The sequence below is a fragment of the Brachycentrus maculatus genome, unplaced genomic scaffold (assembly GCF_059751285.1).
Source record: "Brachycentrus maculatus isolate JH-2025_06_01 unplaced genomic scaffold, ASM5975128v1 h1tg000375l, whole genome shotgun sequence".
Classification (NCBI taxonomy): domain Eukaryota; kingdom Metazoa; phylum Arthropoda; class Insecta; order Trichoptera; family Brachycentridae; genus Brachycentrus; species Brachycentrus maculatus.
Genome location: NW_028281124.1, coordinates 75001 through 96466, shown reverse-complemented (window position 1 = coordinate 96466; position 21466 = coordinate 75001). Strand labels below are relative to the sequence as shown.

The 21466-nt window shown below is 31.2% G+C and overlaps 1 protein-coding gene across 2 annotated transcripts in view; it reads right to left on the bottom strand.

Moving 5' to 3' along the window:
• Positions 1–3231: 3231 nt before the first annotated feature.
• tsl (membrane-attack complex domain containing protein torso-like) overlaps positions 3232–21466 on the bottom strand; it is a 71425-nt gene continuing 53190 nt past the window's right edge. The window contains exons 2-4 of one of the 2 annotated variants that reach the window (XR_015838505.1): positions 11032–11703; positions 3507–3969; positions 3232–3345 (exon numbers count right to left, since the gene is read on the bottom strand). Coding sequence is in view for 1 of the 2 variants with exons in the window: in XM_088270244.1 (XP_088126370.1) it covers positions 3574–3969; positions 11032–11676 (1041 nt within the window). In the remaining variant the exon portion in view is untranslated. Of the gene's footprint in view, positions 3970–11031; positions 11704–21466 lie in introns of both variants that reach the window. The other variant, XM_088270244.1, reaches the window with a different exon arrangement.

The following is a 21466-nucleotide window of genomic DNA, read 5'->3' as shown; positions in this document are numbered from 1 at the left end:
GTAGACTAATTAGGGACATGGTTGATGAAGAAACTGTCCGAAAACAATATAATAACCCGTTACGAATCTCAGATGTAGCTGACATCTGTTGACAATTTTGTGAAGTATATTAAATAGCTTTCATCATCTGACAATGGTAAGGATGTAAATTAATCTTATGAAAAATAAAAATATGAAATTAGTTCGTTTCTTAATTATTTTTTATTCTTTTTCCTTTTTTTCATAGTCACAATAAATCACATTATTTTTTAAATTAATTTATTTTTATTCACTATTCTTTTTTTATACATTACAAAATATTGCCTTTTACAAAAAGAGACTAAAGCTATGGTCCTTTTCGGCTTAAACTTAATTAAAATTATTAAATAAATAGTCGTTTCTATAGCTACTTTAAATAAGTGTCAGAATTAATTCGGATTAAAAAAAATATATACTTTAAATATAAACCATCCATTTTAATTTCATGTCTTAGAACATATTGCCATACGGATTATTACACATAATATTTTGAGTGTGTCCAAATCTTTATTCACAAGTTTAGGTTTCTCCACTTTAGAGTCTGGGTATTGCCCTGTGAGTAAGCCCTGGTAGAGCCCTGTGCTTACGACATGCCATAGGCTGGTTCAAGTAATCAATTTATACATGTGTAACATTTATACATTTTCAATCCTTGTTGAAGTTATCGGAAAATCAACAATTACAGAAAGTGGATTGATGACAATAATATAAACAAAATATGAAAATGCTCAGATTTCAACCAATGTTAACTGGGTGTTAAAAAAAAAAGAGTTCTGCACTTATGATATATAACGTAGAACTGAAAAAATAAAATAAAAAACCGATAGAATGTCAAACATTTCAGTAATTTTTTTACGGAGTCAGAATCACAATGTGTTTAACCCTCGGTCTACCACAAACAAAACCTTCAATAACTACCGTGTGTCCAATGGACCCTTATTTAAAGTATGGTACTTTTTTTACTTATAACACTTGTGTACGTTATATATTGTTGTCTTTATTAATTTACATATTATATTAAGAGTAATTATAGACAGACTTCCACGTATCGCTCTTCAAGGAAACACTGAAGGACGAAGACCACCAGTCGGACCTCCAAAAAGGTTGAGAGATAGCTGATAGTCAAGAGCAACAGGCGGAGGTATAGACAGATCCCGAGGATCTATAAAATGAAGGAGGACATTAAAAGTTTCCATAAACCCAAAATTAACTTTGGAACGGGTCCGTTGAACCTTTTTGGTAGACAGGGTTAAAAATGTGTGGTCTTACTTTAATTTAAAAAAACTCAAATACAACATTTTGAGTGTGTCCAAATACTTGCTCACAAATCTGGATTATCTCCAATTACAGAAGTTATTTTTCATATTATCTTTTGACATCTCATCAAAGATGAGGAAGAATATGGAAGTCTGGGCATTGACGTGGCTGACCAATACCTCGAACCTCACATACTAATATAAGAGTTTCTGCTTAATAAAAAGCTTTTCTTCATCTCACCAATAAATGTCTCAAGTGATTCAAGGGCAATATTTCTAAATTGGTTCATACATCTATAAGTTCTATAACTTTCAAGAATTTGAGTAGTGTGGTTGTCAATAATGGGTAGAATTGGTGAATGTTATAAAGTAATCACTTAAACCAGCCTATGATGGTTGTCAGCCCCGTAAATGCCCAGACTTCCATATTCTTCTTCATCTTTGATGAGATGTCAAAAAATAATATGAAAACTCAAATACATCATCAAATGCAGCATCTTTTGTTACTGTATTTATCAATATGTACATCTAAAAATATAAATGTCTGTTTGTTCAAAATTTTAAACCTCATAAAGTTATATTATCTATTTTTCTCATACAATATTATGTATTTTTTTTGCTGATTGGAAAAAATTTTAAGCGGAAAGGGCCTCCATAAGATGAAGATTAAGGCACCTAACACAATGGCGACCCATTTATTCTGTTGACTGTTATTTGTTTTACAATAAAATAAAATACATTTTATGCAGGAAATACAACAATTCGCTAATGGAAAATGGGTCAAAGATTGAACAAATATAGTGAAATTCAACAATGAACCATTTTAAGTTTATGTAATAGAGACACAATACAATAATATAATATATATTATAACAGGTTGCAACATATGGTTTTTATATTTGTCTTATTGTTTCAACGTTTTAAATCAACCATTTGCAAATATTGGTGTATGTCTTTCTGATTATACTTTTTTGTAAATCATATTTAAAAATAAATACATATTGTTGGTTGGTTGCAATGTCTTTTCTTAAAATTTTACTTGGCAAATACCACTATTTCTTAAAATCTATTATGACACGTGTTTTGATGCATTCCACGTCATTATCAAACGTGATAAGATATTGATAGCGTCGAAATATGCGTTATAATAGATTTTAAGATAAAGTGGTATTTACCAAGTCATGTATATATTCTACGTAGTTAAACCGTCAACTTAATTGAAATCTATACCTGGAGTATGATATAGAGAATGTTATTTTTGATCTTTCAACTTGATTTTTTGAAGGATCATGAATATCTGGGCATATTCCTATATTCCCTACCATCTTTTCTTCATTTCTGTTGAGATATCAATAAAAATCTCGATAACGATCTCTCAGGCTAAATCTTGTATTTGATTATTAAATAAGTAAAGAAAGAACACATCAATTATAACTTTAAATATGTCACTGAGATATCAATCTTTTAAGGCAAGTAGTTTTACATTATAAAATAGTTATTTTGAATGAGTAAAGAAGCATCAAGATCAACAACGTTCAACAAGGAGAGCATGAAAACACTTCAACCCTTTTATCCTGTGAGTACATTTCAGCGTACAGAATGTATATTTGCATACTTTATTAAATTGTAATTTGCGATTCAGGACATTTTTTCGGTTATAATAGGATAATACGTTACGACTCAAATCATAATGAAAATAGCTTTATAGTATAATACTTAGTTAATAAGTAGGTAAGGCTCTTACGGAAATTTTTTTATAATTATTACAGTGATACCTCGCATAACAAATTTTCTGTTTTCACACAGCGAACTTCTCTTCACACAATGGACTGTATCGTAGTAAAGCAGCAACATGATAAAGCTCAAATCGACCAACCTCAAATTGCTGCTAGTGAGAACATTGTAGCCAAATGGTGATAGGGGACTTAAGACTTTCATTTCTGTTGTTCTGAGTTGGTTTTTGGTTCTGGTTGCGTCGACTCATGTCTCCACCGCATAGATCATGATTGGTCTTACTCGTGTTTTGTGTATCGTTATGGGAAACCGCTTTTCACATGACGGGAATTTGCTCCTAAAACGAATTAAGTATAACACTTTATGCGAGGTATCACTGTACATCTAAAGAAAAGTATAAAGAAACACACACAATAATTAAATATTGTTAATTATGTACACAAATGTATAATTTGGCATTCAGAAAATAGAGTTTTTTTTAAGTAAACAATAACTTACTTATCAATAAAAATTGACTAACACTTCACAGTACGGATGAACACAAGGCACTTTAAATCTAATTCTATCACATGTTGTTCTCCCATAACTTCAGATAATTGTCGATCATCTCTTCAAACCAGAACTTTTGCGACGGCAGCTTAAATGCGGGGGACAGCGTTTTTAGCTGCAGTTGCAATAACGCCTCGTTGCCCAGCAGACCGTCCAGGGTCTTGAGCAAGGACGCATCTCCGTGCAGCTTGAGAAGACTAGGATATGTGAATATGTAGTAGTGGACTCTGAGCTTCTTGGAAGCCCACGAGTCCACCGTTCTGTTCCCGCTCGCGACCCGGATTTGCCCGATGTGCTCTGCGTACCAAGGGGAAAAGTAGTTGCCAAGTTCTAAGGTGGACATGTCCATGACACCTTTCGTTTTTAATCGCTCCTTTATTCTGTGGTATACGTTTTTCGTATAAACGAACACCTGGAACAAAATAAAAACATATATTAACACGGAGCTTTTATTTTTTTGATTTCGGAATTAAACAGATTAGTAGCAGCAAAGAACACAAATCAGACTTTATAGAATCGTACATAGAACTACAAGATCCGAAACACAGAAATACTTAAAACAAAACCTAACCCATACCACTTTTGGTCAAAACGACTTTTATTAATTAATTAATTGAATCGGCAGTCACTTTGTGGTGAAATTGATCCATTTTTAATGTTTTTTACATGATAAAATAATATGTTTTAAGTATATTATTGGTTGGAGAAGTACTAACCTAAACAAGGATGAACATATAAAACAAGGAATAATGCATAAATCTGAAATATTAGAATTATTATTGCTTTATAGCTTTAAAGTGATATATTCCAAATATTGATGGTCCGCGAAATCATTGCCGAGGTTTTGCATTCGGTGTATAGGAGTATTGAATCCAGACTGTTATTAAATTAAAATGTAAGTATGACGGTTTCTCGTGTTTCTGGTTGGGGTGTAAATATTTATCATTTGCAATAACAAGGGAAATATTATTTAAAATTTTGTATCACTTAATCAGATCAAATAGTTTTGTATAACTCAATTTTATTAAATTAAGTAAACAAAACAATTGATTATAATGCAAATAATTCCTAGTTGAATTTATTTTCAATTTTACATACTTCAATAATTTATTAAATTAATTTTAGTAAATAAGGTAGGCATTCCTTTTCTGCCTACATGGAAGCCACGCCTCTGTTTACACATTTGTACAGGATACATATTCCGGGATAAGTTTTGAGATACTCCTTTGGATATATGGTAATAATATTACAGAAGTAGTAATATGGCAGAAGTAATCTTCTGCGTCTATAGTCTATCTACCTTTATAGTTCAGAAATATGAAGAAAAAAATACATTTTTATTATTTAAGCTTATAATTTGACTAGATAATTGATTCAATTTTTTGTGAATAAATTATCTGGTCAAATTATAAGGTTAAATAATAAAAATAAAAATAATATTTTCTGGCGTTTCTCGAATGTGTGATTATAATCCAGGATTCGGACCTCATATACTAATAAAAGAGTATCTGCTCAAAAAAAAAGCTTCTTTTCATCTCACCCATAGATGTCTCTAGTGATTCAAGAACAATGTTTCAAAATTGGTTCATATATATAGAACTTCTAAGAATTTTAGTAGTGTGGTTGTCAATAATGGGTAAAATTGGTGAATGTATCATATGTGTAAAGTGATCACTTAAACCAGCCTATGATGGTCGTCAGACCCGTAAATGCCCAGACTTCCACATTCTTCTTCATCTTTGATGAGATATCAAAAAATAATGTGAAAAAATACAGCTTTGCCTATTAAATTGGCCTTGTCATTTTCATGCAATAAAATATAATAAATGACTGTAAATATTGCAAGAATTTCGTAAAAAAAAACTGTGCCGAGACGTTTGGGAAATAAATAACTTCGAATTGTAAACATGGACCATTTACGCACAAATAAAAAATGAACTAAACAGTTCATTTACAAAGTTCGAGTGCACTACGGTTTATTTCTGTAATTCCGAGTTAGGTAAAACCGTAATGATCATTTGATTATTATGCAGTCTGATGTTTACGTCACGCTTTGGGTAGCAGGGGTGGATGCGGGCAGCTCATTAACAGACAGACCCGGATTCAGCAATTATTAACCCTTTGGGCGTTTGTCCACTACATGGAATTACACGGAATGTTACCGTCCGGCTGCCGGACGGTCAATTCTGGGTAGTGGACAATCGCCCTTTGGTTACCAAAATCCGATATATCGGCTTTCGGTACTCAGCGAAAAATATCGGATCCGTCGTCATGATTTATAAAAACATCAAGTACATTTTTGGACAGAATGTAAGAAATTCCTTCAGGGTGGTGCATAAATTTTCGATTCATATATTTTTATCTTAAATAAGTTATACATCTACAACATTTGTCCAAATACTTGTTCTCAAATCTGGATTATCTCCAATTAAAGGAGTATTTTTCATATTATTTTTTGACATCTCATCAAAGATGAAGAAGAATATGTAAGTCATGGCATTTACGGGGCTGACGACCGCCATAGGCTGGTTTAAGTGATCACTTTACACACGTGTAACATTCACCAATTCTACCCATTATTGACAACCACACTACTCAAATTCTTGGAAGTTATATATATATATATATATATATATATATATATATATATATATATATATATATATATATATATATACACATATATATATATATGAACCAATTTTGAAACATTGTTCTTGATTCACTAGAACTTCACTAGAGACATCTATTGGTGAGATGAAAAGAAGCTTTTTATTGAGCAGAAACTCTTTTATTAATATCTGAGGTCCGAATCCTGGATTAAATTCACACTCATGAGAAACGCCAGAAAATATCATTTTCATTTATATCATTTTAGCTTATAATTTGACCAGATAATTTGTTTACATTTTGAGTGTGTCCAAATACTTGTTCACAAATCTATAATTAGTTATACATCGATATTTAGAATGAAAAGATCACTCATATTTAAAATTTGTTGTATTATTACAAAAATTGAAGTTACAAATAGTTACATAAAAGAGAAACGAGTAAAACAAACCACCTTAAACCAATTATGTGTCCGCGAAAAATAAGTTGTGTAAAGCTGTGATATTATTCAAAAAGATAAATTTTAGCGTGTTAAGGTTATTAAAAAATATAAAATAAATTGATACAAATATTTTACGTACTAAAAAAAAAAAAAAAAATTATGCGTTAATTACACGCACCCCTGCTCAATTTTTTTTTCATTTGGAATAATCGACGTTGTCGACGATTTTTCGACGACATCCGGTCAGTACCGGATATACTTAAAGTATTGTGAACATTTATTTATTTATAATTAAAATATAATTTTGTTTTAAAATCACTTTAAATATTTTATTAAAACATAATTATAATGTCTACCGGTTTCGAAGCTAACCGCTTCTTTATCAAGACTGATTAATACTCAAAGTTTTTAGTATTCATCAGTCTTGATAAAGAAACAATTAGCTTCGAAACCGGTAGATATTATAATAATGTTATTATAAAATATTTATAGTGATTTAAAAACAAAGTTACATTTTAATTATAAAATGGAAAATCACAAAGTTAGTGCTTCAAATATATATTATATTTATTTATATGGATAAAAGTACAACTAAGTTATTAAATAACATACCTAATTCACCAAAAAAATTAATTAAATGTTCTCCTTATCGCAATTTTTATGTGAAAAATGTAACAAATGTATTTTGTAGCGTTTCTGCAATAGAGCATATCAACGTTTTTTTTTAATATTATATATTTTTAATGCTTAAATTGATTCAAAGTACGGCTCTGTCTTCTGTAAATGTAAAGTGATTACCTAAGACGTAAGATAGGCTGCATTTCTGATGAAGAAATTCTTCGCCCGACCTTCATACATTAGTGCAGACGAAGATGAATATGACCCATCATCTGTTCAAATGAGAGGTCAACGTTTAAAAAATCACGAGAATAATTAGATATGGTTTTAAACACCATAAAGGCAAAAACTAAAAAAGAAAGATATAATTAAGAAAGGTGTATTGTGATAGTTTGGACAATTGAATCAAACGAGTCTGATGATGTCGGTTACGATGAAAACCGGCTGCTGGTCAAATAAAATTCATATTAAAAAACTACATAATTAATTGTTATTTTATTCTATAAGATCCAGTTCCACCAAAAACTGTCAGTACAAAACTTAAACCTAATAGATGAAGAATATGGAAGTCTGGGCTTTATGTGGAGATATTCCAGATTTGGACACACTCAAAATGTTGTAAAAGTACATTTTGTTTTATGACGTCAGTCTAAATTTTTTTTTAAATTACCTAACGTCCAAGTGACTCTGATATCTAGCTACGGCTTATGCAACACCGCTTATGCAACACCGCTTATCATGACCCTATTCAGGCTTCAACTTTTTAAGTTTCATAGCCTTTGCCTACTCGTGAGTTTATGCTTAAAGTTACGATAATTTCATGTAATTCATGAGTGAAAATTCTAGACAACAACACTCGTGTCTAAGTATTAATTGAACAGCAGTATATATATATATATATATATATATATATATATATATATATATATATATATATATATATATATATATATATATATATATATATATATATATATATATATATATATATATATATATATATATATATATATATATATATATATATATATATAAATTTATTATTAGATTAAAACCAATATTTTTAGCTTTTCCACTTTTTTATTTGACCAGCGACCGGGTTTCGTCGTTACCGACATCATCAGACTGGTGAGAGGCTATACAAATTGTTATGTTATATATAAAAGAAGGCAGGAGTTGATAACCATGATTTGATATAATTTTATGAGAAATTAATTTAATTTGAGTGAATTTAAGTATTGTATGATATTTAAAATATTTTTTATAAAGGTTTTTTTGTATTGAAAGCACGATTTTATATAAAGTTATAATAGATTTGCATTTTTTTTTGTAAATGAATTTAAATTATGTAACGATTACAAAATTAAATTAAATTAAATTAAATTCATTTACAAAAAATGCAAATCTATTATAACTTTATATAAAAATCGTGCTTTCAATACAAAAAAACCTTTATAAAAAATATTTTAAATATCATACAATACTTAAATTCACTCAAATTAAATTAATTTCTCATAAAATTATATCAAATCATGGTTATCAACTCCTGCCTTCTTTTATATATAACATAACAATTTGTATAGCCTCTCACCAGTCTGATGATGTCGGTAACGACGAAACCCGGTCGCTGGTCAAATAAAAAAGTGGAAAAGCTAAAAATATTGGTTTTAATCTAATAATAAATTTAAAATGCAATTCCATCACGAAGTGTCAGTGGATAATATAAATCTATTATATATATATATATATATATATATATATATATATATATATATATATATATATATATATATATATATATATATATATATATATATATGTGTGTGTGTGTGTGTGTTTATAAGTATATTGCATTCCAAATCGTGTCGTTTTTAAAGGAAATGGTTCAGGAACTGAGAAGTAGTCTAGGTACCTAATGTGTACATACGTAATAACTCTTTAGATTGACCTTCCTATGCATGATATCATAACAAACGAATTATAATTTATTACATGCAATTAATCTATTATTCGTGAAAAGGAAACATGACATTAGAATGCATAGCATTATTTTGTCGACGTCTAACGTCATTTTTATCGTGATTTTAGAAATCACGATAGAAATGTATTCTCTCAGAGAATACATTTTGTACGAACATGTTACGAATTGTATTTGTATTCTTGGATAACGTTGAACGGCTTATTTTAGACACATCCAAATGTCTTCTTCATTTATGTTGAGTTATCAATATATGTCAATAACTTCCAAGTGGAGACAAACTCAGAATTTGCAAACGAAAATTCAAAAACACATTCAAAATATTGTGAATCTGGTTAAAAAAAAAGTTTAATATAAATTGAAAATTATGATTCCAGACGTTTCCTAGTATGTAAGATAATTCGGGAAGAATCCAAAGTGCATTAGTACTATTTACACACTTAAAACTACATAAAATGTTTACACATGCGATTTTTGGTCGACCCGAAGACCAACATGCACTAAGGGTTGCAGCTCAAACATGCGTTAAGAGCCGTTCGTAAAAAAAATAAGTAAAAATGACTAACCACAAAGCAAATGCTTTACATATTAATAATATTGAGAATTATATATTATTCTTATTTTATATTCTAGTATATTTTTTGCACTTTTTTATGTTTTAATTCAACCTTTGTTTCGATTCAATCAGGTTTTTCTTAATACATTATCTTCACTCAGTAAAAATTTAAATGTTGAACCTTTCAAAGCAAACGAAGGTAGTCTTGTGGTTGAATCCAGTATCAGTCTAAGTGGCACTTAATAAAACATTAACTACCACTTATGTACATTTAAAGGAATCAAATCACGAAGGTTGGAAATTTGTGCAAAATGTATGAATTCTCAGTGCGATGACCTTCGACCATCACGCGTGTAATTCTATAATTTTATTACTGCTTATTGATGCAGACCTTGGTCTTTTTTATTCCCTGTACTTGCATATAAAAATGCATATTGCATGCTGCGTTTCAACTGCTTTCCGTTCTGCATCATCAAGAACCTTAGTTTAAGGTACAATATACGAGTACATTCATTTAAAAAGTAAAGACAAATTAAAGCATTCACGAATTTGTTGAAGCCTGGGTGTAACTAAAATCAATAGCAAGGTAGAGGAAAGTCAATTCACATGGTATGGGCACATAGGACGTAGAGAACCTCAACATATTGTAAACCAGGCGATTGCCATGGATCTTCCTCGAAAGACATCTAGAGAAAGACCAAAAAGTTCATGGATGATACAGAGAGATGACATGATTCGACTGCATGATCTAGGTGACGTTGTATATGATAGAAGGACCTACAACCTGAGGATGAGGAGAGCTGACTCCAACAGTATACAAAGACAACAAGCTGGGATGGAGCTAGGAACAAGAATATTTATTAATATTGAAAAAAATCAGATATGTTTTGTTCTTCTCAGGAGAAAACAATTTCCGTTCCTTGGAATATTGGAAAATGGAAAAAAGGTCCTTCTGTCATATACAACGTCACCTAGGCCATGCCTTCAAGTTGTGTTGATTTGCGATGGCAAGTCATTGCAAATTATTCTTTAGTCACTTTTTTGGTATTGAATATTATATTTGAGATTTTTTTAATAATTAATTTTTACTAGCACGATAAAGCGCATTCTTTAGAAATATGTACACACTTTGTATTTTCACATCTTGATGAGAACATCTGTAGTTTTCAAAATGAGAAATGTTTACAATAATAAATTTAAAAAGTGGTCGTTTAGTTTACACACAAATGTTTTATTTTTATATTTGAGTGTTTAAAAAATTGTTACTAACCTGATAAAGCGCATTACCAGTTACATATGAAGCTATGTAATGTGTCCCATACTTTTTGATGAACTCTGCTAAACTTTCCGAATCGGCGGCAGACCCCGCTTTATTGATAGCCTGTTCTATGACTTCTTCAACGTCCACATCGATGGGCAAATCTCTCATCTTGGCAGTGTCCCTATATCTGGCGACCCTCACCAGGACATAACAGTGATCCCCGAGAACGAAGGAAGAGTTGATACCCAAATTTCTGGCCATCACGTCTACGGGCCATCCTGCTGTGAAGGCTCTCCAAGGCTTGTCCAGTTTCTCAATGTTGAAGTCTCTGAAATAGGCTTGGAGGAGCTGCTTCAAGTTATCGCAGAATTCCATGTGAAAGTCTCCTTCGAAAACCCGCTGTTTCGGTTGGATTTCATTGTCCGGGGCCTCTTCCAGGTATCCTATGTTCTTGAAGACGTTGACTGTCGGTTCCCTGAAGATCCAGGCTTCTGTGTCGTTTCTTGGGACTACTCGCATGCAGATGCTGAGGTATCCGTACCTGCTGAATATGTTTATGGCCTTTCCTAGTCCAAGCTCTGATTCTATGTCTTGGGATGCGACAACTTTGACCAAGCAGATGGCTACAGTCGAGACGACCAAGTTCCACATCATTGCTAGGCGGCGAAGTTGTCGCTTGATCTGGAAAAAAAAGAAACAACTATAAATATCAAGAAATAAGAAGCAACATCATACGAGAGGAATATGACTCAGATCTGGGTGAAATCGGAATACAATTTTATATTGTTTCACATTTTCAAAAATTTCAGAACTTAGTTTTAAAAAAAAAGTGCTTTGAAAGAGCAGATCTGTCAGGAAGCCTAGATGCTTCTGTATCAGATCTGGGCATGCGGTGGGACAGCTTTCAAGATCTGGGTGAAAAAATTGAGTTGACTTTCTGATGAATATTATGTATTAAGAGATGCATGAGTGTGGATGAGGCGAAGATTGTTTACAAAGATACATTTATGCGGCATTCTATTCTTTCAGTATGATGGTTAGTTCGATTTTTAAAGTTTGTATTTTTTTACTTTAAAATGTTCACTACTGTCCGTTCATATTTATTTTACCTCTAATTTATTTTATTTTATTTTATTTATGTTCATATTTATTTTACTTGATGCATATTTAAACTAAACATATTTAAACATTTATTTTACCTCTGATTCATATTTACAAAAAAACCAAAATCAAGGTTATGATGGATATTGACAAATGAATAAAAAGGTTTTTGATAACTAAAAGCTTTCTCAAACCAACTATAGATGGCTGCCATGAAGTTAAACCTGAAGCGACATGAGATTTGTGATAAATGTTTGAGTTAAAAAAATAGTGAGGTTACCAATCATGGGTGAATGTTACATGTTTGTAAAGTGATCACATATCCACCCTAAGACAGTCCATGTACCCTGTAAATTACCTAGACTTCCATATTCTTCTTCATCTTTGTTGAGATGTCAAAATGTAGGTAACGTTATGTATTAAAATCCTTATCCGCACCGCAATGGTGCATAGGGCACTGCATCATGCAGTGTTATCTTGATCGTTTACACATGACGGAAAGGTGATCAGCCCTCCGCTTCCGGTACCAGTCCAAGGTAATATTGAATAAATATAAGAGTGAAAAATTCACTAATATTTATTTGACCCCCCCTGGGAATCGAACCCGGGACCTCCAGTACGGTAGCCGAGCGTTCTGACCATATGAACTGAAGCTGAACTACGGAGGCGGACATTATGTATACCTACTATTTATCGATATATTTTCTATGTATGATACGATCTTCTATGTAATATTTTTTGTTAAATTACATAGCTTCGGTTGTGAATAAATAAATAAATAAACACGTGTTCCGTTGGTTTTTTAAAACCTGATGAAGTCATTACAGTATTATGAGGTTAACCTGTTGATTGCGAGGAAGATTTTGTTGTTAAATGATCTATATTTATCATCCACTTGTGATCTTTTGTTAATGAAAAATGACGAACTAGATCTCCATTTCTGCGTACCCATTAAACATCATCACCGTAATAGAACATTACATAATGATAAAAAAACGTTGAAACATCTATCTTATTTCTGTATAAGCGAGGATGAGCAACGCCAACGATTTGTCAGGTTGTTGGAGTATAATGTGAGAATTTTGTTAACCCTTTGAATGCTAACACCCGAAAAAACAAATTATTGAACAGAACAACTATTTTTTTTACACTTTTGTTTTATTTGAACAGTGACCAGGTTTCGTTGTTACCGACTGATGTCTGTGTTGATGATTCTGAAGCTGGTGGGAGGCTAGACAAAATGTTTTATATGGAGCTTTCTCGAAAGATATCTAGAGGAAAACCAAAGAATTCACGTATGCTGCAGAAAGAAATTATGATTCGAAGGGATGGCCTAGGTGATGTTGTCCACGATAGAAGGACCTACAACCTGAGCACGAGGAAAGCTGACTTCAACAGTCTATAAAGATGATAAAGTTGGGATAGTAATACTAATTCGTGGAAGTCTGGGTGTAACTGACATCAATAGTAAGGTACTGCCCTTTACAAAAACCTAAAATATAATGTACACCCCCACACAGGCTATGCCTTTATGGGATCTTTTTTTTGTTATATATAAATATATATATATATATATATATATATATATATATATATATATATATATATATATATATATATATATATAGTACTTGTATTTATATTATATTATTAAATGCAAAAGAAATTAAAAAAAAAAAAGAAAAAAAAAGGCAGTTGAGTACATAGCGACGGCCCCTACGTAAAGTACTCTATCTGCAAATTTGTTACTTTACAAGAGATTAGAAAATTTTTTCAACGTATTTTTTTTTAACTAACGGTTTTATCTGAGATTCTAAACTGGTATTAAACATTAAAAAACACAATAAAATAATATATTAAATCGTTTTAAAACTTTATGCTTTGTCAAAATTAAGTAGTTAGCATTTTAGGAAATCAGTTCATTTTGGAAATTCGATGTAGATACCCTCTTATACGCCACAATATACGTCGTAATTTATTTTATATACATTTTTTGTTTGTTTTTTTTTTTTTTTTTAATATTTACAGATAACGGTCAGTTGATAACATGCATTAAAAATATCTCAAAATTGACAAAAATTTAGTTTGAACACTTTACGTAGACCGCGTCGATTGGATGCAGAGAACCTGATCATATTGTGAACCAGACAATCACCATAGATCTTCCTCGAAAGACATCTAGAAAATGACCACAAAATTAAATCAGAAAGATAGCATGGCCTAGGTGACATTGTCCATGATAGAAGGACGTACAGCCTGAGGACGAGGAGAGCTGATCGCAACTGTCTAAAAAGACGATAAGTTGGGATGGAGCTAATAGGTAATTTATATGATAATAAGTATTTTATTTAAAATAGGGTCGCTGTTCTCTTTTCGACTCAAGAGGTTAACTTTGGACAAACGTGAGAACTGAAGAACCTCCGATTATGACCTTTATTTCGACATTGAAAAAAAATTGTCTGACCACACATCGTGATTTATTTCTGAGCTGAGCTTCAATAGCAAAGGTCGTTTGCAGTTTTATTTTAGTTCATCGTTATTATTATTTCTTAGTAAACAATACCGATAGGGATTTCCCCTCTAAATTCGTACGTCCGGCTTTTTATCGCATTAAAAAAAATAAAGTTAGATAAAAAAGGTGATACGCTGCTCACTCAAAAGCCAAATGTTGACGTTTGGATATTTTACGCGAAAGTCAAAACATTTTAAACTGATTTTTTTTAACACTCTCTGCTTAAAAATTGTTCTCTTTTGTCCCTTTTCTTCCTCTCTCAGATAAAAAACTAAATTCTACTTTCATTTATTATATTCAAATCTAAAAATATACATTTTACAGCAAAAAATTGTTATATGTACTAACTAACTAACTAACTAACCATCACGCCGCTTCCCCGCAGGGGTAGGCAGAGAGAATCGAACGCCACACCACTCTGTCTTTGCAAACATTCTTTGCCTCTTCTACATTCATGCATCTCCTCATACATACCCGACGATTATTACGACTCTTGACCCGGCCGCTTTCAAGTATTTGACATACCTGATTGTGCCAAGTTTTCCTCGGTCGTCCTCTGCTTCTTTTTCCAACTACATTCGCCTCATAAATTTGTTTAACCGTTCTTTCTTCACTCATACGCTCCACATGTCCAAACCATCTCAACACACCTTTCTTAATTTTATCGATAATGCTTATATCAGCCTTACATTCTTTCCTTATTTCATCATTCGAACATGTATCAAACATCGTTTTGCCACACATTCGTCTGAGCGATCGCATTTCGACTGCATTCAGTCTGCTTTCATCCTTCTTTTGCCAACTCCATGCTTCGCTTCCATACATAAGGGTTGGAACCAGAACTCCATTGTGTACTGCCAGTTTAGCTTCCGCTGATAGATTTTTATTTGCTAAAACTGATTTTAGTGCACCATTCACTCTGTTCCCAGCATTCACTCTCCTTTCTATGTCTTTATCAATCTTTCCATCCCTAGAAAACATACTACCCAAATATATGAAATCATCTACCTGTTCCAAAATCTCCCCATTTACCAATATTTCACACTCAGATCTACATTCATCTCTTTCAAAAACCATGTTATATGTATTACTTAAGTTATTGCTTCATGATATTTTGAGTGTGCCAAAATATTTGTTCACAAATCCTGGATTTGCTCCAATTATTAGGACACTTATTGTTGGACAAATATAGCGAATAAAAAACTGGGTTAAAAAATAATATTTATAAAAATTCAAAATGACACTTTCCACTTTCTGCTAATAGAAACATCCGAATTTCAACCATATATCGTAGTCATACAGGAGAAAGTGACCAAGTGCATTTTTTTACAAAAACGTGATCATTGACTATTTGATCTTACTAGCTTAATATTACTCTGAAACAAATCCCAAAGGATTTTAAACTTGGATGTATAATATATTGACTTGTTAAAAATGACTAACTGCATTGATGTTTATTTTCTTACCAAGCAAAAGTGACTTAAATGGCCCTCCTGAACATTTTACGTTTTGTTAGTTGGTCACTTTCTCCTGTACTACAGAAGAGCTTTTTAGTTGAAGCATAAACAAAACACCAGAAATTTGAGTAATTGTTATCATGGGTATCATGGTGAATGTCAAACCAGCCAGTGACAGGGCGTAAGCCTTGTAAATATCCAGACCTCCAAATTCTTCTTCATCTGTGTTGTGGTATCAATAAAAAAACATAATTAAATTTCCTACAACTCTGGTATTGTAATCAACGTTAATTAACCACGGAAAAGATTTGTCGTTCGGTGGGTCATTTAGAACATCCAAATCATTGAGTCTGTATCGTATAAAAGACCCGTTCACTAAGACCGGATCAATTGAACGATGGATCTTTTTGATTACCCGTCATTCGTTCATTTCATTGACCAAAGAAGCTCTTCATCGACGATACAAGACCAAAAAAAAATCTGATAATTTTCATCTGAAAACAATAGTTTTTTTTAACGACCAAAAAAATACTGCCAACGAGGGAACAGAATTTTCGATCGGAAATAGTATCGAAGTAAAAAAAACGCTTTGCTTATTAGATCGTTTTAACGATTCAGTATTTTTGAACAGATATTTAGATCCGGTTGTTCACGAACGACCCACGTGTAATGTGAATTGCTAAATGTTTGATATTGTGTGCTAATAACATTCTTTATAAAGATAATGAATTTAACGATAACCATTTCCTGTCAAGATAATCGTGAGAAAAATTTATATTAGCGGATAAAGATTTATAATAATATATAAAATGTTTTCGGACAGTGTACATTAAGGTATTTGAATGACAAAATGCTATTTGCAAATTTGATTTGAGTCTTCTTAAATTTGATATGGCACACACTTTGCGGAATACCATGCTGATTTAAATATAAAAATGAAATAATATTTTCAGTGAGTCCAAATACTTGTTCACAAAATCTGAATTATAATTATAATCCAGATTTTGTGAACAAGTATTTGGACACACTCAAAATATTGTAAATAAATTATCTGGTCAAATTATAAGCTTAAATAACAAAAATGAAAATTGATATTTTCTGGTGTTTCTCATGTATGTGATTATAATCCAGGATTCGGACCTCACATACTAATAAAAGAGTTTCTGCTCAGTAAAAAGCTTCATCTCACCAATAGATGTCTCTAGTGAAGTTCTAGTAATCCAAGAATAATGTTTAAATTTGGTTCATATATATATAGAACTTTCATAAATTTGAGTAGTGTGGTTGTCAATAATGGGAAGAATTGGTGAATGTTACACGTGATGAATGTGATCACTTAAACCAGCCTATGACGGTCGTCAGCCCCTTAAATTCCCAGTCTTCCATATTCTTCTTCATCTTTGATGAGATGTCAAAAAATAATATAAAAATGAATCACTTGTATAAGACCACATAAGAGTGTATAAACGTATGTATACACGACTAGTTTCTAGAAGTACAAATGTTCTGGTAAACAGGTGAAAACACAAAATACAGGTCAAAATCATACATATTATAAGTGTCTAACTTGTTTTATATGACAGAAGACGAATGTCTAAGTATTAAAGTGATATACAGTGGAACCTCTCATAACGAGTTTAATTCGTTCCAGCATCTTACTCGTTAAGCGAAACTATATACGAAAGAAGATAAGAACGTCTGGAGTTCTCGAAACTAATCGTGTTTACATTAATAAACTCAAAAGTGGTATTATACAAGTGTATTGTTTATATATTCAATTCTTAAATCGTTGAATTTATGGCAAGTAAAAAAATATATGTATTTCTCAGTAACATTAATAACTTCTTTGTATCATTGTCGATTAATTAAATGTCACCCAATGCGGACACTGCAAGAATTTTTAATATGATGTGAAAAATATGTAAAAGAAAAATTCTCAAGGTTAATATGACCAGATTTTGATAATGACGTGCAAGAATCATATAAAAGGCAATTATAGAAATGCAAATGTACATAAAAGTTTATAATTTTTTAAGTCAGATAAAAATCTGTCAAACCCGTTTTGTTTATTTCTCTGATTGAGTATTATTACCAACATATGGCAAAAAAATTCTGTCGCAAGACTTATTTTGTGAAAACTATTTTTTTTGTTTTATGAATTTAGGATTATTTTTTCATTCTCTCTTCTTCCTTTTTAGTCTTACTCCTCATTACTAAGGGTTGTGACCCTTGTCGAAGCCATTACTCTTCTCATCCTTTGACTGCGCTACTCGTAGCGCTCAAACCACCGAGGTGCCTGCTGCTGCCTTAACGATCGTTTATTTTGTCATATTGTTTATTTTGCTTAGAATAATATTATATTATTTATTGATTCGGCATTAACTTTGTGGAATGACATGATTATTTTAATTAAATTTAACATTTGAATAACCCACTGAATTGAGTTATATTTTTATTTACATGAATAATTTAGAAAATTTAGAAATATTTAAAAATTTAAATTCAGATAAAACAATAATTAATAATATACTATTTCAAAATACGTCACCATTCTTATCAATGTTTCCTTTTACAAAAAATGTTGTTCCTTAACCCCCCTACCTATATTTATTAACCTATATATACACCTAAATATATTTTTATTCGTAAGTTTTAATTTGTACCAGAAGATGAAAGCAATTGTCGTTTTCGAAACTAGTCGTAAATAAAAATAAAACTCAATTCAGTGGATTATTCAAGTGTTTAATTTAATTAAAATAGAATAATATTTATTAATAATTAATTAATTTACATTACTTCAGGTTTTAATGTTTCAACGACTTTGTCATTTTTATACTGGTTTTCGATCAGTATTGTCCAGATAATACTGATACAAAACTTCTAGAAGTTAATAATGAACTGAATAGAAAACGAATAAACATATGTTTTTTTAAAAACATTTTTCTCTTTTCTGTTATTGAACCTTTATTTGATACAAAGTATAAGTTTAAAGTAAAAGTTTGCTGTTTTTCACGAGTAATTGCTAGTATAACACCAGACATTACAACAGTCAAAAGATTTTAGCAATTTAGTGTAAAATTCAAAGCGATTTAAGGTTGATAAAACTCAGTTATTGTAGTAATCAAGTATTGTATTGAACAGATAAACGTTGAGACTGTATAATGCAGTTCTTGCAGTGAAAGTATTTATTGTGGTGTAAGCGGTATGTCCTGCCTTATTGTTATCAAATAAAGTAGTGCATGGAATGATTTGTAAAGTACTTGTGTTGAAAATCAATTCAAATTGATCTCGCGCAGTGACCACATTTTAATTATTTTGAGAAATAAAAAGACTTTGTTTTTTGATCCACTCACATATTTACTAACAACCAACTAGTTTCGGCAACAACCTGTTGCCCTCTTAAGGGTTTATTTTATGACTAGCTAGTCTAATTTATGACTAATTCATCATAAATTAAACCCTGAAGAGGGCAATAGGTTGTTGCCGAAACTAGTTGGTTGTTAGTAAAAATGTGAGTGGATCAAACAACAAAGTCTTTTTATTTCTTAAAATAATAAATCACTATGATCCACAAAGTTAATGCTTTCAATATTCAAAATACCACATGTAAAATTCATTTAAACTTCATTTACAGAAAATAAATATGTACTTTAGCTTCCAACTAATCAGAAACAGACTTGTGATATTGGTCAAAACGTTTGATACCTTGTACAGCTATTTGCAATCAGAGGGAAGTTAGTGCTGAATGACTATGATATTAATTAAGCAACTACTTTGTATTTTACTAAAAATATATGAAAATTTCAAATTGATGATAATAAGGAAGGCAAAAGGAAAAGGGAGTTTAGGGAAGTAGGTAGAGGAAAAAGCTAAGGGATGCGGTTTGATGGGCAGTCAGGATTCTCATTGTAGATAGTAATGACTCAGACGTTTCTTAAAAGTATCTCAGACGTTTCATAAAAACATTCATTTTATTTATCAATTCGGCATTAACTTTGCCTAAAAAACAATGATTTAAATTAAAAAATGAAACACTTGTGCAATACCAGTTTTGAGTTTATTAATGTTAACACAACCAGTTTTGAGATCTACAGATGTTCTCATAACAGGTGAAATTTAAAAATGAGTGAGTATTTTTTTACTTGTTGTAAAAACATGTAATGAACGATCAATCAAACACTGCATCGATACAGTATAGTGCCCTATGCACCATTGAATGCGAATAGGGAGAAAAAGAAGAAGAAAAATAGTAAAGGATATACAATAATGGGCAGAATGGTGAATGTTACACAAGCCTATAAAGTAAGCAGCCAGCCAAATGCCAGGTTCTAAGCCCTGGGATGCTTGGACTTCCACCTTCTTTCATAAAAAAGTGATGAATGATATACATACGTTTAATTTCAACCTTTATTAATTTTTTATCAAAATATTATTTTAGTAATGTAAATTTATAGTCACCTTACTTATAATTCTGTACTAAGTGCAATAATGTTACTCGGTATTATAAATATAATAATACCTTAAATGAAGTAAGTATACCAATTGAATTATAAAGAACGTGATCAATCGTGCAGTAATACATTATTCTCGGTGTTGGTCTTTAATTAATGACAAATAATGTCGTATTAAAAGTTTTATAATAACAAAATGGTTAAAAGACAACTTACAAAAAAAGCGCCCACACGTGATAGAGGTGAAACTTCTTAAAAAATAAAGAATAACACAGATTTAGTTTTCTCACAAAAATAAATAATAAGACAGGCGTCTCTCGACAGAGAGAGAGAGAGAGAGAGAGAGAGGGAGAGAGAATTTCAAAAGAAATACATTTAAACAAAATTTGCATTTAAAATATTTTGTTTATTCAATATTTATACTGTTATTGATTGGTGCTTTAATTGGTAATCCTGATAATAATGGTTTGTGTTTACTAAAATATTTGTAATACGAGTATATGTTCGTGATTCGATTTTTGATTTTCGAAAATTCGCATCCATTATTAGGTTTGTTAAAGCACAATGACACATATTACTTACACAACGTGTGGTACCTCAGCGGTTCATATATAGCGTCTGCACTATAATCAAGATACATATCGCTCACTCCTTTCAAGAACGTCATAAATCAAAAATCGACAATTTTCAGTTGTGCATGTTTTCAGAATGCCCATAAAATGTATTATATCCCGGTGAAAGCGGCATATTTTTAACTTAATATTTACCCGCTATAGGACAGAAAGCGTTGTTTTTGCATTTTGATGAAAAGGTGTTGTTTAATTATTTTTTTAAAGATATTAAATATTTTTCAAATAGAGAAAAAACCTTCAGGTTTTACCTAAAAATATGTGTTGCACAGTAAAAAGTTCAATAAGTGGCTT